Here is a 13,746-nt window from a genome sequence, read left to right as displayed (position 1 = left end):
TATCATAAGGCAAAAAAATCTTGATCGAAACACCCTTGTAAACTGAAATTTACGAGACAACAAGCAGACTCAAGAAAAGATGATTAGATGTATAGAGACCTTTTTTAAAACAAAATTGGCAGATAAAAAGTATTTTATCAAAACATTGGGACATACTAAAGAATGATGAAGATCTAAGTGAAGTTCTGCCACTGAAACCAATGATAACGTATAGAAGGGGAAAAAAATCTTAAGGACTCCCTAGTGCATAGTGGAATTATCTATGTTGCACAATGTTCTAGTTCCCTCCTATACGTTGGAAAGACAATTTAACAGTTTAGACGAAGAGTTCTACAACATATCAGTACTATAAGAACCAAAAAGGATACCCCTCGCGAAACTTATGAGGTTTGTCCATGAAAGCAATCTGAAGGAGATTCAATTTTGAGAAATACAACGTATGACTCTAGGACCACGCATGGGAAACCTTGACAATTTACGTTTGAAAATAGAGGCTAAGTGGATCTACAGGTTAGCTTCACTCCATCCTAAATGACTAAATGAGGGTTTTAACTTCGCAACTTGTTTTAAGAGGCTAGCGACGCTGTGCTTTATGATCCTGACCTTTATTAAATAATTTTTGTAGTTTACCGTTGATGCAACAAATAAATCGAGTTTATTAACCACAAAGCCCCGGAGTTAAATAATGATTAGTTAATACATAATTTTAATGTTGTTAGAATGACATTCTTGAAATCCTTTTCTCTTTACTAGAATTTGTCTAGGATTCATTCAAATTCCCAAAAATGACCGATCGGGAGAGATTGCACATACAATGGTTTGATGTACAGAAATCTAAAATGGCTGTGAACGGAGCCTTTATTTATAGGTTTATGCTTTCACTTAATACACATTAACCAAACAGATGATGCCAAGTATACAATGGGTAGTCTACTTCTATATAATGTAACAAGATTCCTCCTCCTTGAATCCCTTCAAGAACATCTGGTAGTCATTAGTTTGGAGATGGAGTTCACTCTAAGGGTATGTTCACACGCAGTGACCAGAAACGTCTGAAAATACGGAGCTGTTTTCAGGCGAAAACAGCTCCTGATTTTCAGACTTTTTTTTAACAACTCGTGTTTTTCACTGCATTTTTAACGGCCGTTTTTGGAGCTGTTTTTCAATGGAGTCATTGAAAAACACCTCCAAAAACATCCCAAGAAGTGTCCTGCACTTCTTCTGACGAGCCCTCATTTTACGCGCCGTATTTCGACAGCGACATGTAAAATAATGGATCGTGGGAACAGAACATCGTAATTCCCATTGAAAGCAATGGGCAGATGTTTGTGGGCGTATTAGGGACGTTTTTTCAGGTGTAATACGAGGCGTAAAACGCCCGAATTACATCTGAAAATAGGCCGTGTGAACATACCCCAACAATGTATTATCACTATAATACTGGAAAGTCTCCTTGTTAAGCATAATTTGTAATATAGGTTATATATATTATCTTTGATATTGCATCTATAGGTGTGAAATATTGGCAAAAAATAAAAAAGAACACAAACATAATAGATGTCAAAAGATTGTTAATAACTACTATAACTACTGTATTTTCTAATGTATTATTTATTCTAAATAATACATGAGAATAGCATGGTCTCCGCTCATGTGTAGACATTTAACCATTGCTGTATATGATTTGTAAGTTATTATTCTGGAATAATTGTGTGAAGATCAAAAATGTCTCCAGTAAAATAGAGGTTTGTATAAAAGTATTGCCTATTTGTAACACAAGTTTAGTTCCAATACAAGTCTATATATATACACACAAGTCTATAAATTTTGTTTGCCTTTCCATATAAGGTTGGGTGACACATCCCGTTCCGTAGGTACGCACCGCTGCTTCCCTATCTCTTCCCCCTCTACACATAGCGACCCGTCCTTCCTAAAGTGACATACTGACACGTCGTGTGGAGCTTTGCGGCTTTCTGCTATCCTCCCGATCAGGGACCAATCAGGTAGCTAGTTACTTTTACTACTGTAGTCAGGGGCGACCTGATTTGTTACCAGTTAAACCAATTGAATTCGATTAGATCAAGGTGGAGGGCTATTTAAGGAGACACCAGAATACCCGTGGATGCCATTGTGTAACGTCCAAGGTCGCGGACCACAAACTCTTTCCATCCGGTCGACTCTCTTCTCTTCAGAGATGTCTGCACATGCGGCCGTCCTGTTCCACAGTGACCACCAGGGTGCGCTCGCGACCTCAGTCCAGACAAGGAGCCAGGTCGCACACAAGTGGGAGATTGAGCTTATTGCTCCTAGAGCACCCTGGACTAGAAGAAGAGCTGTGCCCCTCCCTGCAATGCCGGAGCCTTGTTGTCGTTATCCTAGTATGTCTGTATGCACACGGTCTCCTAAGTGTTTTCCAGTTCCCAGTGTTTCCCGTTCCTGCTACCTGTAAACCTGTATCCCGCGCTATCCTGGTCAAGTGCCGTGTTGAGCTGAAGTCGTGCTGTGCGGTGCTCCACGCCTGGCGCCTGCCTGCTGCCTAGTCCCAGCCGAGCCTACCTTCCTACTGTCTGAGCTACCACAGGTACACTATACGAACTATAGACAGTGACCTGTGTACTGTTGGCCAGCTGCCATACCGTCAAGGCGGTACGGCCCAGTGGGTCCACATATCCAACGTGACACATTGAAACAGCCATTCTCCCCTGATGACGCTACTTTATGTGGCTAAACATGTAGGGAGGCTGATTTAGGGCTGTTTTTTTTGTTATTTTAATATACAATGCATGTATGATTGGCTTTATAACTAAGAAATAAGTAGTTTAGGGGCAATAGAGGGATGAGATGAGTGTGTAGGGATCAGTGTACAGAGCAATCTTGGGAGGAATGCCTCCACTTATTTCAGTTTGAGCAGAAGGTAGATAACAAATTTAGAGGAATGCCTTTAATGCATTTAATAGAGATTCTTTATTCCCCTTTTTGTATGACCAATCTCATAATTGTTAGAGGAGTAGTTTAGTGAAAGTAGAGGGACAAGAGGGGTGTGTTGAGATCCGTGTATAGAGCAATTTCTTTTTAAGAGGAATGCCTCCATGTCTTTCAGTTCAAGCTGATAGCAGAAAGAAAATTACGAGGAATGCCTCTAATTTCTTGAACGCATCTTACGTCAGTAAGAATATCCTCAATGAATGTAGGAGATATTGACATCTCTAAGGGTACATTCAGACGAGCGTAGCGAACCTCAGACGTGGAAAACTGCAGGTGCAGCCGTTTGGGGCGCGTTGTCACGGATCCCCCATAGACTTGAGTCTATGGAGGGATGGGTGACGCAGCAAAATAGGACGTCCTATTTTTTCCACGGACCCTTCACAAGCTCCGTTGAATCAACGGTCGTGTGAACGACCCCATTGAAGTACATGAGTCCGTGTGTCGTTGTTGTTTTCACACGGACTACATATATGCTCATCTTAATGAGTCCTTACACAAGTTAGCAAACAAATGGAATTAAAATACCTATCGAATTGTCAGTGACGTTATCAGTCCATACAACACATTTAATTCAAATATATAATGAAACATTATTAGTACCATCTTATGACATCCCAAAATGATGAATTCCTATCTGCTGAAATACCAACTCTCCTATTCATAAATGAGTATATTGAATATCTCTCTTCCCTCTATAGATTTGACCATCAATACCAGATTGAAAATCTAACATAAATTGGTATAAGCAGTCCATGGATTCTTAATTCACAATTATTTGTCCTTAGTAGGGATAATTAAAAAAAAGTAGTTTAGTGCATATCTATAAAGAAATGTTTCTTTTATAGTGTAAATATACACAACCAATGAGTTTTTTGGAGGAGGAAAATTCTGCCTCAAAATTCCGTTTGGGATTTTGAGGCAGATTTTGACCTTCCTGCACGGCGTTTGCCGTGTTTTCCGCTCGCGCCCATTGAGTGCTACGGGCAAAAAACTCAGCTAAATACGCTTTCTCTGCCTCCCATTGATGTCAATGGGAGGTCAGAGGCGTAACCGCACGAAGATAGGGCATGTCCCTTCTTTCTCCTGCGAGGCGGTTTTACCGCTCGCAGGAGAAAACCGCCCCCGCCTCCCATTGAAATCAATGGTAGGCATTTTTGGCCGGTTTTTGACGAGTTTTGCGGAGTGGTTTCCGCGCCAAAAAGCTCGTTAAAATACTCTGTGTGAACAGGGCCTTAGTGGGAGTACATCCTTTGGATTCTCGGAGTACAATCCTTGTTTGAATATACTGTAAATTTAATGTAGCACTCTCCCCGTGTGCTGTTTGAGACTTGGTTTAACCCATTAAATGTAACTTCCACATTGATGTCAATAAATTTTTTCTGATGTTAAATACCATCAGTTGCCTATGTTTCACCTGGAATCTGTTGTTTTTGTAAGACTTCGTTCACATCTGCGTCAGGATTCCATTCTAATGTTCCGTCGACTACGGTATTCATTCTGTCAAAACAACGGAACCCTTGCACAACTGAGACACACGGAACCCATTTGCACCGGATCCGTCACCATTGAAATCAATGGTGATGCAAATGGAAACGTACGGTTTCCATTTGTGTCAGTCAGGGTTCCGTTCTGACGGGAAGCTCCGACGGAACGTCAGAATGGAGCCCTGACGCAGATGTGAACGAAGCCTCAGGCAGAGTAATGAAGCCAGTAGTGCTAATCTACCCAGTAAATAAATAAAATGGAAACTGTGTTTTGTTTTTTTTACCAAAGTCAAAGAGATCCATTAGGATTCGTTATGCCTTCCGTTTCAATCAGTTTTGCTTTCCACTTCGATCTGTTTAAAATACATCCATTAGTAACAGAAGGTTTGATACGAGTCTGAACGAATGATTAAAAAAAATTTTTTTATTATAAAGGGGTTTTCCGAGACTGTAATATTGATGGCCATTTCTTATAATAGTCCATCAATATCTGATCGGTGTGGGTCTGACTTGCGTCACAAAGCTGAATGAAGGGGCTGCGGCATTCAAGCGAGTGCTACGTCCCCTTCATTGTTTATCCAGGCACCGTGCCGTACATGGTTGTGGCGGTTCCTGGTACTGCAGCCCACAGCAACTCGGTCCCATCTAAGTGAATGAGACAAAGCTGCAGTACCACATACAGCTACAACCCTATGTATAGTACTGTGCCTGGGTAAACAATGAAGAGGATGTGGCACTGCAATCGTTTCACTCAGATTACATGCCAGGGTGCTGGGAGTTGTACCCCCTAGCCTAAGATTAGGCCAGCAATATAACCGTTTTAGAAAAAAAATGTAATCTATGACTTTAAAAGGTCACTAAGCCTGTTTACCTTAAATCCATATGCTTTACAGGTGAATATTTTCTATTATTTCCTTATAGCAGCCACTTCAGGTCTGAAGGTGAGGCTCACTAGACTATTCTCCACTGGGATAAATGACTAAGTCCAACAAATGTAACAAAATGTCTGCCCTCATGATCAGTACACTTCAGTGTGTGCGTGCGTGCATGTGCGTGCGTATGTGTGCGTATACATACATACATAAGCTTTTTTTCAAGGCATAACCCTTAGGTTTCATGTTCCTGTAACTTCTGTGTTTTTCTCAGTTCCACCATTTATTATCTGTACACAGTTAGATATCTTTGTTAGGAACATCCTTTTTTCCAGGCATCAGATTTCACTTTTGACACACACACCTCCGCTGCTCCTATGTGCACTGTCTAGACAACTGTCTCAAATGAGTCACTATGAATCACCCGGCTAATGATATGGACGTTCGCCATCCTACAGATATAGAAAACGTATTTTAGCTCTCCGATAGTCTTTATCTTGGGAAGTTCAGTTTCATATATATTGTACTAGCACACATATCCACTCAGCTAACGGTGTATATATGGCGTTTAGAAAATTGCAATTTTGTACACTTATAAATCAAAAAGAAAGATGGTAACAGAACAGCAAAAATAATTACAATGTAATACTGACCTGGTACAACACATGGTACTAAATCATGCCAGATTTTACTTGCCATTGTTAACACAGAAAATGCCAGTAAACGTATATAAATTAGCCACACAGTAAAAACATACCCCCTTATACTGACGCAAGCTAAAATGGATGTTTGTGTCAGGGAAAAAAAAAAAGAAGTGTGAGTCAGGAATATTACAAATGCCATTGTTCAATGCAATTACACCAGAAACCAATGTAAAATAATTCATAAATGTCCCCCAATGTCTAACAGAATCATCACACTATATTGTTTCTTTGAGCAGAACAACACCAAATCACTGTGTCACCCCTATTTCACTGCCAGGTTACAGAAAAACAAGTTCAATACATTTCCCTGATAAGGCTTCGTTCACATCTGCGTTAAGGCATCTGTTTTAGTGGATCCGTTCAAATAAAAAAAACTAAAACCTGACAGACTGACTGAAGCCAGACTGAATGCAATGGAAGGTAAGGCCTCGTTCACATCTACGTTATTACTTCCGGCAAAACGACGGGTCTGATGCACAACAGAGACAAACTGAAACCATGGGCACCTGATCCGTCACCATTGAAATCAATGGTGATGGAAACGGAACCTCTGGTTTCAGTCTGTGTCAGTTTGTGTCTGTTCAGGGTCCCGTTCTGACGGAAAGCTCAGACGAAACATCAGAACAGGACCCCAATGCAGATGTTAGAGGCCTTACCTTCCATTGCATTCAGTCTGGCTTCAGTCAGCCGGTCAGGTTTTTTTTTTTATTTCAACGGATCCGCTAAAACGGATGCCACAATGCAGATGTGAACTAAGCTTTATCAGGGAAATTAGATATATATATATATATATAAAAATATATAATTTTTTTTATTTTTCCAATACGAGTCAACCAATTAACTTTATTTCTAAATTCCGATAAAGTGGGGGGTTGCTCATCAATCCAATGTTGTGCAATAAGTTTCCTAGCTACAGACAGCAAATCTGCAATGGCCAAATTAAAATGTTTAGAAATAGATATATCTACCACATATCCCAGAATACATACAAATGGGGTTAAATCTACGGAGACCCTATATACGGAAGAGATAAGATCCACCACTTCTGACCAAAACTGCTGCAATTTCGAACATTGCCACATCACGTGTATCAGATTACCCATGTCCACTCCGCATCTTGGACATACAGGGGAGTCTCTAAGCCCAATATCATAGAGAAAAACCGGGGTCCTATAAACCCTATGCAACAAATATAAATGAGAAATACAATGTGCCTCATTCATAGATAATCGAGGGGTTCGTGATAAAATATCATTCCAATGAGTTTCCTCTATCGGCCCAATATCCCTTTACCATTTGCTTCTCAGCAAAAAAGTAACTCTATCCAGGGATCTCTTCAATAGACTTTTATTTACAAGGGATATAATAACAGAAGTGTGATCTACTTTACTAACTATTCCAATTGGGATATTTTCCCTCACTAATAGATCTTGATTCCTGCTCTCAACTTTGTAAGCATGTCGAAGCTGAAGGTACTTATAAAATTGTGAATGAGGAAGATCGAATGCAGTCTGTACTTGAGCAAATAGTTTGAGACTTTAATAATCTATCAACTGATCCAATCTACGCATACCTCGTCTCTTCCACAGTCCAAAGTCCGCTAAGTCGTGTAAGTAAGTCAACCATGGCGTGTCCCATATAGCCATGTACTGTGTACAGACCTTAATGTGCTGCATATCTCTAATATACCACCATATCTTGTGCATCAAATGTAGTGTCGGGAATTTTATTGTGCATTTTAAATTTGTCCGCCTCCAAAGTCTCATATAATGAATCAGAGTGCAGAAATTGCTGTAGTAGCAACTTAGTAGAGTCAACCGAGTCATCAATAGCCCAACCTCTGAGATGCTGCAACTGGGAAGTTAAAGGGTTATTCCCATCTACAAAAATCGAGCTGTTAAGCTCACCATTCTAAAATTTATAATTTTTGTAATTACCGGTCTTTAGCCCAGCGATGTCGTTTTCAGGAAATTCTTTCTTCTTCTCGCTGTCCGTCCCTCTTTGTTTGTAGCTCGTTGTCTAGGGATCCGGTCACCGCTATTTACTTTTAGCGGTGGCCGAGCATGCGCAATGATATCCTCTCCGTCCTTAGGAGAGGATGTCATTTCTAGCATGAACGCGCATATCGGCGCATGCGCATTAGATGCCGGGCCGGCCACCAGTAGGGAGAAGTCAGCGGTCCCCTCAAGGTATGTATCTTTGTGTTTGTATGTATATATGTGTATGTGCATACGTGTGAAGGGTGCCGTGGTGTTTCATTTCCCGGTGTGTTCGTCTCAACCAGGCTTACCATGCCTGGTTGAGACAAACATTCTCCCGATGCTGCTAGAACTACAGTATCTAGCGACGTCGGGAGCGCGCACACTGCAGAGCGGCTTGATTGACATCGAGCCGCTCACGCCCCTTTTTAGAAAAGATAACCAGCACTAGCGGAGTTATCAAGTTTAAAAAAAATGTAGTTAAGAAATTCATTTTTTAAAAATTTGAACAGCAAATGTTTTTTATTCCATTTCAGCTTAGAATGTCTAAAAAAAAAAATTTGACTCAATTTGGGAATAACCCTTTAAAGTAATACAATCTAGGATTAGGAACCGCCAGACCTCCGTCCATCTTATCTGTTTTCTAATTTTATGATTGCATGTCATGTACTCCAGATGAGACACCTAAATAGAGTGTTAACCTTATGAAAAAAAAAACTCTGCGGCAGCCATATGGGTGCATTATGTAGAAGACCGTAATTGAGGCATCCACACCATTTTAATCAGTCAAATTAAATTTTTCAAAACCTATTTTCAAAGCTATTTGGACACCTAAATATTTAATTGATGTGACACACTTCATAGGAAGATCATCACGGGGGTACCTGCATACACGGATTATTCACCTCCGTCATAACAGATTTGGACCACTTAATTGTCAGACCAAAGTATCGGCCAAACTTTTCAATAGTAGCCGAATCTGAGGAAACCTCTCAGTCTCCCAAAAAAAGCAGCATGTCATCAGCATATAGTGCTAATTTATCTTCTAGGTTCCCATGTTGAAATCCCACAACATCCACAGAACCCCTAATCAAGGCTGCCAGTGGCTCTATGGCGAACGCAAAAAGCAAGGGAGAAAGTGAACACCCCTGTCTCGTGCCCCTGCCCAATTGAAATGAGTCTGTTACAAAGTTATTCACACAAATCTGGCCATCGGTCTGTCATATAACATTTTAATCTAAGAGATAAATGATTCTCCAAAGCCCATTTTCCAAAGTACAGCTCACAGATATGCCCATTCCACGCTGTCAAATGCTTTCGCCACATCCAATGAGCAAATCACTCGTCTGCCAGAATTTGTAAATTCAAAAATAACCACCTGAGATTGATAGCAGTGGATTTATGAGGCATGAAGCCTGTTTGGTCAGGATGTATTATTGTCGAAATGGTTTTGGAGAGCAGAGTAGCTATGACCTTGGCAATAATTTTAACATCAACAGGTAACAAAGATATCGGTCTATAGGGATTGGCTAACAGAGGGTCCTTACCCAGTTTGAGAAGAACCACTATCACTGCTTCTCTCATAGTGTCCTGTAGTCCCTGGCCCTCAATAGCTGAATTAAAAACATCCAGGAGGTGTGGTAGGAGTATGTCGCCAAGCCCCTTAAATATCTCCGCTGAAAGGCCATCCAATCCTGGAGCTTTATTATTAGCTAAAGACGCTACTGCCTCTTGCAGTTCTTTTAATTGTATCGTGGTCTCTAAAAACATCTTGTCCGCTGAAGACAAAGCTGGCAGGGGAATATTAGATACGTATGCCTCAAGTTGGATATCAGACTAAGGGCCTGTTCACATCACCGTTCGCTTTACGTTCCGGGGTTCTGTCAGAGGTTTCAGTCGTGTGAACCCCGCAACGGAAAGTGAAAGTGAAACCACAGCTTCTGTTTCAGTCACCATTGATATCAATGGCGACGGAAACATCGTTAATGGTTTCCGTTCGTCACCATTCCGGCAGGTTTCCGGTTTTCCGACGGAATCAATGGCGGAGTCGACTGCGCTATTGATTCAGTCGGAAAACCGGAAACCTGCCAGAATGGTGACGAATGGAAACCATTAGCGATGTTTCCGTCACCATTGATATCAATGGTGACTGAAACGGAAGCTGTGGTTTCACTTTCCGCCCTCCGCACAATACACTTGGGCTCACCTAGTTTCCCTCCTCTAGAGCCTGAGCTGGAGTGATTTGGGGAGTCTCCGCAGGTTTTAAATGTTTGCTTGGTGTGGCAGACGAAGTTCTGGCACAGCCCACCAGTTTAGAAGCTGCTGTGCGTGCAGTTGCAAAAGAGGCGCCGGCGCCATCTTAGCCCTCTTTATCCGTTGTCGCGTCTTTATTTCAACGTGTCATATCTCTAGAGTCGCTGTAGTATGTCTCCAAACAGGCAGAGACTGTCGCCAAGCTAAGTAGCAGTGGAACTTAGAAGAAAAAATTATGGAAAAGCTCGGAAACAGCATAGACAGAGGATCACAAGCAGGAGCTATCACGCTTTGCTTCCTCATCTCCAGTCAGGCCATGCCCCCCAAATTTGGCAGTTTTTGACTGTCTGGTCTAATTTTATACTGTATCCTTTAAGACACTATTAATAAATCTCCTCCAGTGTTTAGCTAGAGAATACGAACAGGGCATGCATCTCGTATGATGGGCGCTAGAGAAGACGCCAAAAACCAACTCTGACAGCCAGTCTATCTAGATATAGGGCTAGTACAGCGTACTGAATCTTTGCTTGAGATAAAGGAAAGTCTAGTTCATCCATATTCAGCTAATTTCTAATAGTATTACCTCTCAAATTACATTTTATGTACGTTGCATAAACTATTTCCAGCATTAGACCCCATGCACACGACCGTAAAAATCCTCAGTAATTGCGGACCGTAATACTGTCCGCAATTACAGACCCATTCAGTTCTATTGGCAGCGGGCACCTTTCCGTATCGCTACGGATGGGTGTCCGTGCCGTAGAAATGTTCAGAAAATTATGGAACATGTCCGTTCTTTTGCATATTACGGACGGCCGTGTAGATGGGGTCTTATTGGGTCAAAGTTTTGGTTTGGTTTTCTTTACATTTATATCAATGCACAATTTTTCGAAAATTCACAATTTGTCCCGATTTATTCCTCTCAGAAAAAACTTTTTAAAGTGGACTAATGTGAATTCAACTTAATGTTATATAGCAGTCCAGCATATAAAAGCAAGTATTTCCGGAATGAGAGGTATTATAATGTATGCTAGCCAAGGGAGTAGGGAACCACACATAATATAATAAACATTTCTCTAAGGCTACTTGAAATTCCTTACTGGCCCAGATTACTGGTTTCTACTGGCTAGAGGGCAGAAGGAGGCCCTTTTACCTTCATCCAGCTAATAATATAACTATTCTTCGAGCATTGCTCCAGTAGTCTTATTTAGTTATAAATTTTATAATGTAAAACATACCTGTAGCATAACAACATTGTCACCCTCAAATGTGACAAATACATCTGAGTCACATTTCAAACCAGGAATTCTGTTCTCCATCATAAAACCCTGCAAAGACAAGATAGATAATTTATTAAAGGAATATTTTTTTCATGTTAAGTGTTAAAAATGCCACACAATTTCTTCACTTCTTACTGATGTTGGATTGTTGCATCTGTAGGTCTATAATACAATATATTGGGCCTGCGTGCCCTCTCCCTCCCCCTAATGATTTTTAAGTTCGATTTTTGCCCCTCCCTGTGGTATTTCCCACCTTTTATTTTTGTATCCCCTGCCTTTTTTCATACAAATTTGAAAAACTGTTAAATAAAGAATTTATAACAAAAAAAACTCCACACAATTGGTGTATACGAATAATTGTGCTTTTTTGGGTACACACAAATACAAAAAATTAAGTATTCAAAGGGAATCATTCAGAACACCTTGTAGCAATATCCACAAATACATAACATTTTCAAACATAACAAAAAGTTTTAAAAATGTGATTGTAAACACATTATATTTCCGTTTTATAATTCTTCTGAAGGACAATGCCAGAAGATACTCATATGCTTATGTCTAAAATAAGAACAGAAGACAATTTCCATACACCTATACATTACTTGTTCTCTAGACACAAACACCCATCTACAATAAGTCTTCTACTGCTGTTGTCACGGGTAGTTGGAGTGGGATGAAATATTCAGACTTTATTACTCCAATTTAAAAGCAGTTATTTTTCCTTTTTACGATTTATAATAGTTATAAAAGGCTGTCCATGAATGCAGCAATTGCATATATTCCATAAATGCAGGTCCTCTGACGCTTGCATGGAGGGATTCCAGTTTAGATCTGCTTCATCCCCATGAATCTGCTTAATGCACTTCTCAATCTTCAAGGAATGAGAGGGAGGACAAACAAGAAACCAGCATTAAGTGGCAACTCCACTGATAATTTTGCTATTCTTGTGGAATCTGTCAGAAAAACAGGTGACTAGTCTCCCTGCTATTCACTTCTATGGGAGTAACGGAAACAGTCAAGCACGGCGAGCTTGGATGTTTCCGTAGTTCCAGGCCACATCTCCACTGAATATTCTGAAGATGGGTGTGGGAGCCACATCAATTAGACATTTATGGAATAGTCTGTGGATATGCTATAAATGTCGAAGAAAAGAACGCCCCTTTAAATATCTTCCTGTGTAAATGCAAACTGTAGGTGAAAATAGTTGGTTTATCATTCAATTTATTGTTATCGTTTGTATAATTGTTACATGTAAATGGTCCCACTGAACCAATATGAAAAAAATTGGTTCTAATATGTAGTATAGTTCTAATAGTGTAGTTTACTTATTAGTTTTTCACAGTCCCCTTCTGAGTTTTGTCCTCAGTGGTATTATATTTTATATACATTGATCTCTGTATCAGCTCTGCCCCTACACATAGATATACAAACCTTTTGTACATGGATATTTCACCACCATTGGTGGATCTGTTTACATTGTGGGAAGATGGACACTTTCTATCCAGCATTTTCACATTTAGTCCTCTACACATATATATTTACATATTCCCCACACTCTATTGCCTATGCGGGCACTACTTTGAGGATCCCAGAGGAGGGACAGTGCGCTTGCAGGGGGGGGGGGGAGAGTGGCCTATGCACCTTTTGTCCACTGTCTCCAAAGGGGTTGGATGGGGGCGGTGATGTCAGACATCGCTGCGTCACATCCTCTCTGATGACACGGTACCGGAAGTGGGGCAGCGACCATCTTTGTACCCTCGGCTTGAAGCCGTTCTATCTCCTCTGATCCTCTGACTGGTGCCTACTTTGTCAATTGGACTATAAAAAGGGAGGTTCCCGTCAGGGTGGCGCCACCACCGGACGAAGGCATCCACCAAAACGCACGTCGGGTTCCGGCGTCTCTCCTATGCAGGAACATGAATATAGGTATGTACTCCACTCCGTAGGGCCTCGTTTTTTTGTCCTTTTCAGTCCTGTGGTAATTTAGACTTGATGCTACATTGGTTGTTGCCAATGCCCTGTCCCTTGTTACACATCTGGGCCGCATGGTGGCTCAGTGGTTAGCATTGTTGCTTTGCAGCGCTGGGGTCCTGGGTTCAATTCCAACCAAGGACAACATCTGCATTAAGTTTGTATGCTCTCCCCGTGTTTGCGTGGGTTTCCTCCGGGTACTCCGGTTTTCTCCAACA

At 40.9% G+C, this 13,746-nt stretch overlaps 1 protein-coding gene across 1 annotated transcript in view; it reads right to left on the bottom strand.

Annotated features, from left to right (window-relative positions):
• ACOXL (acyl-CoA oxidase like) overlaps positions 1 to 13,746 on the bottom strand; it is a 424,164-nt gene that overhangs the window by 161,490 nt on the left and 248,928 nt on the right. Inside the window, exon 13 of the mRNA XM_075864464.1 lies at positions 11,516 to 11,605. Coding sequence (XP_075720579.1) covers positions 11,516 to 11,605 — 90 coding nt within the window. The remainder of the gene's footprint in view (positions 1 to 11,515; positions 11,606 to 13,746) is intronic.

The sequence above is a fragment of the Rhinoderma darwinii genome, chromosome 4 (assembly GCF_050947455.1).
Source record: "Rhinoderma darwinii isolate aRhiDar2 chromosome 4, aRhiDar2.hap1, whole genome shotgun sequence".
In the NCBI taxonomy this organism is placed as follows: Eukaryota; Metazoa; Chordata; class Amphibia; order Anura; family Rhinodermatidae; genus Rhinoderma; species Rhinoderma darwinii.
This window is presented reverse-complemented; position numbering and strand designations above follow the sequence as displayed.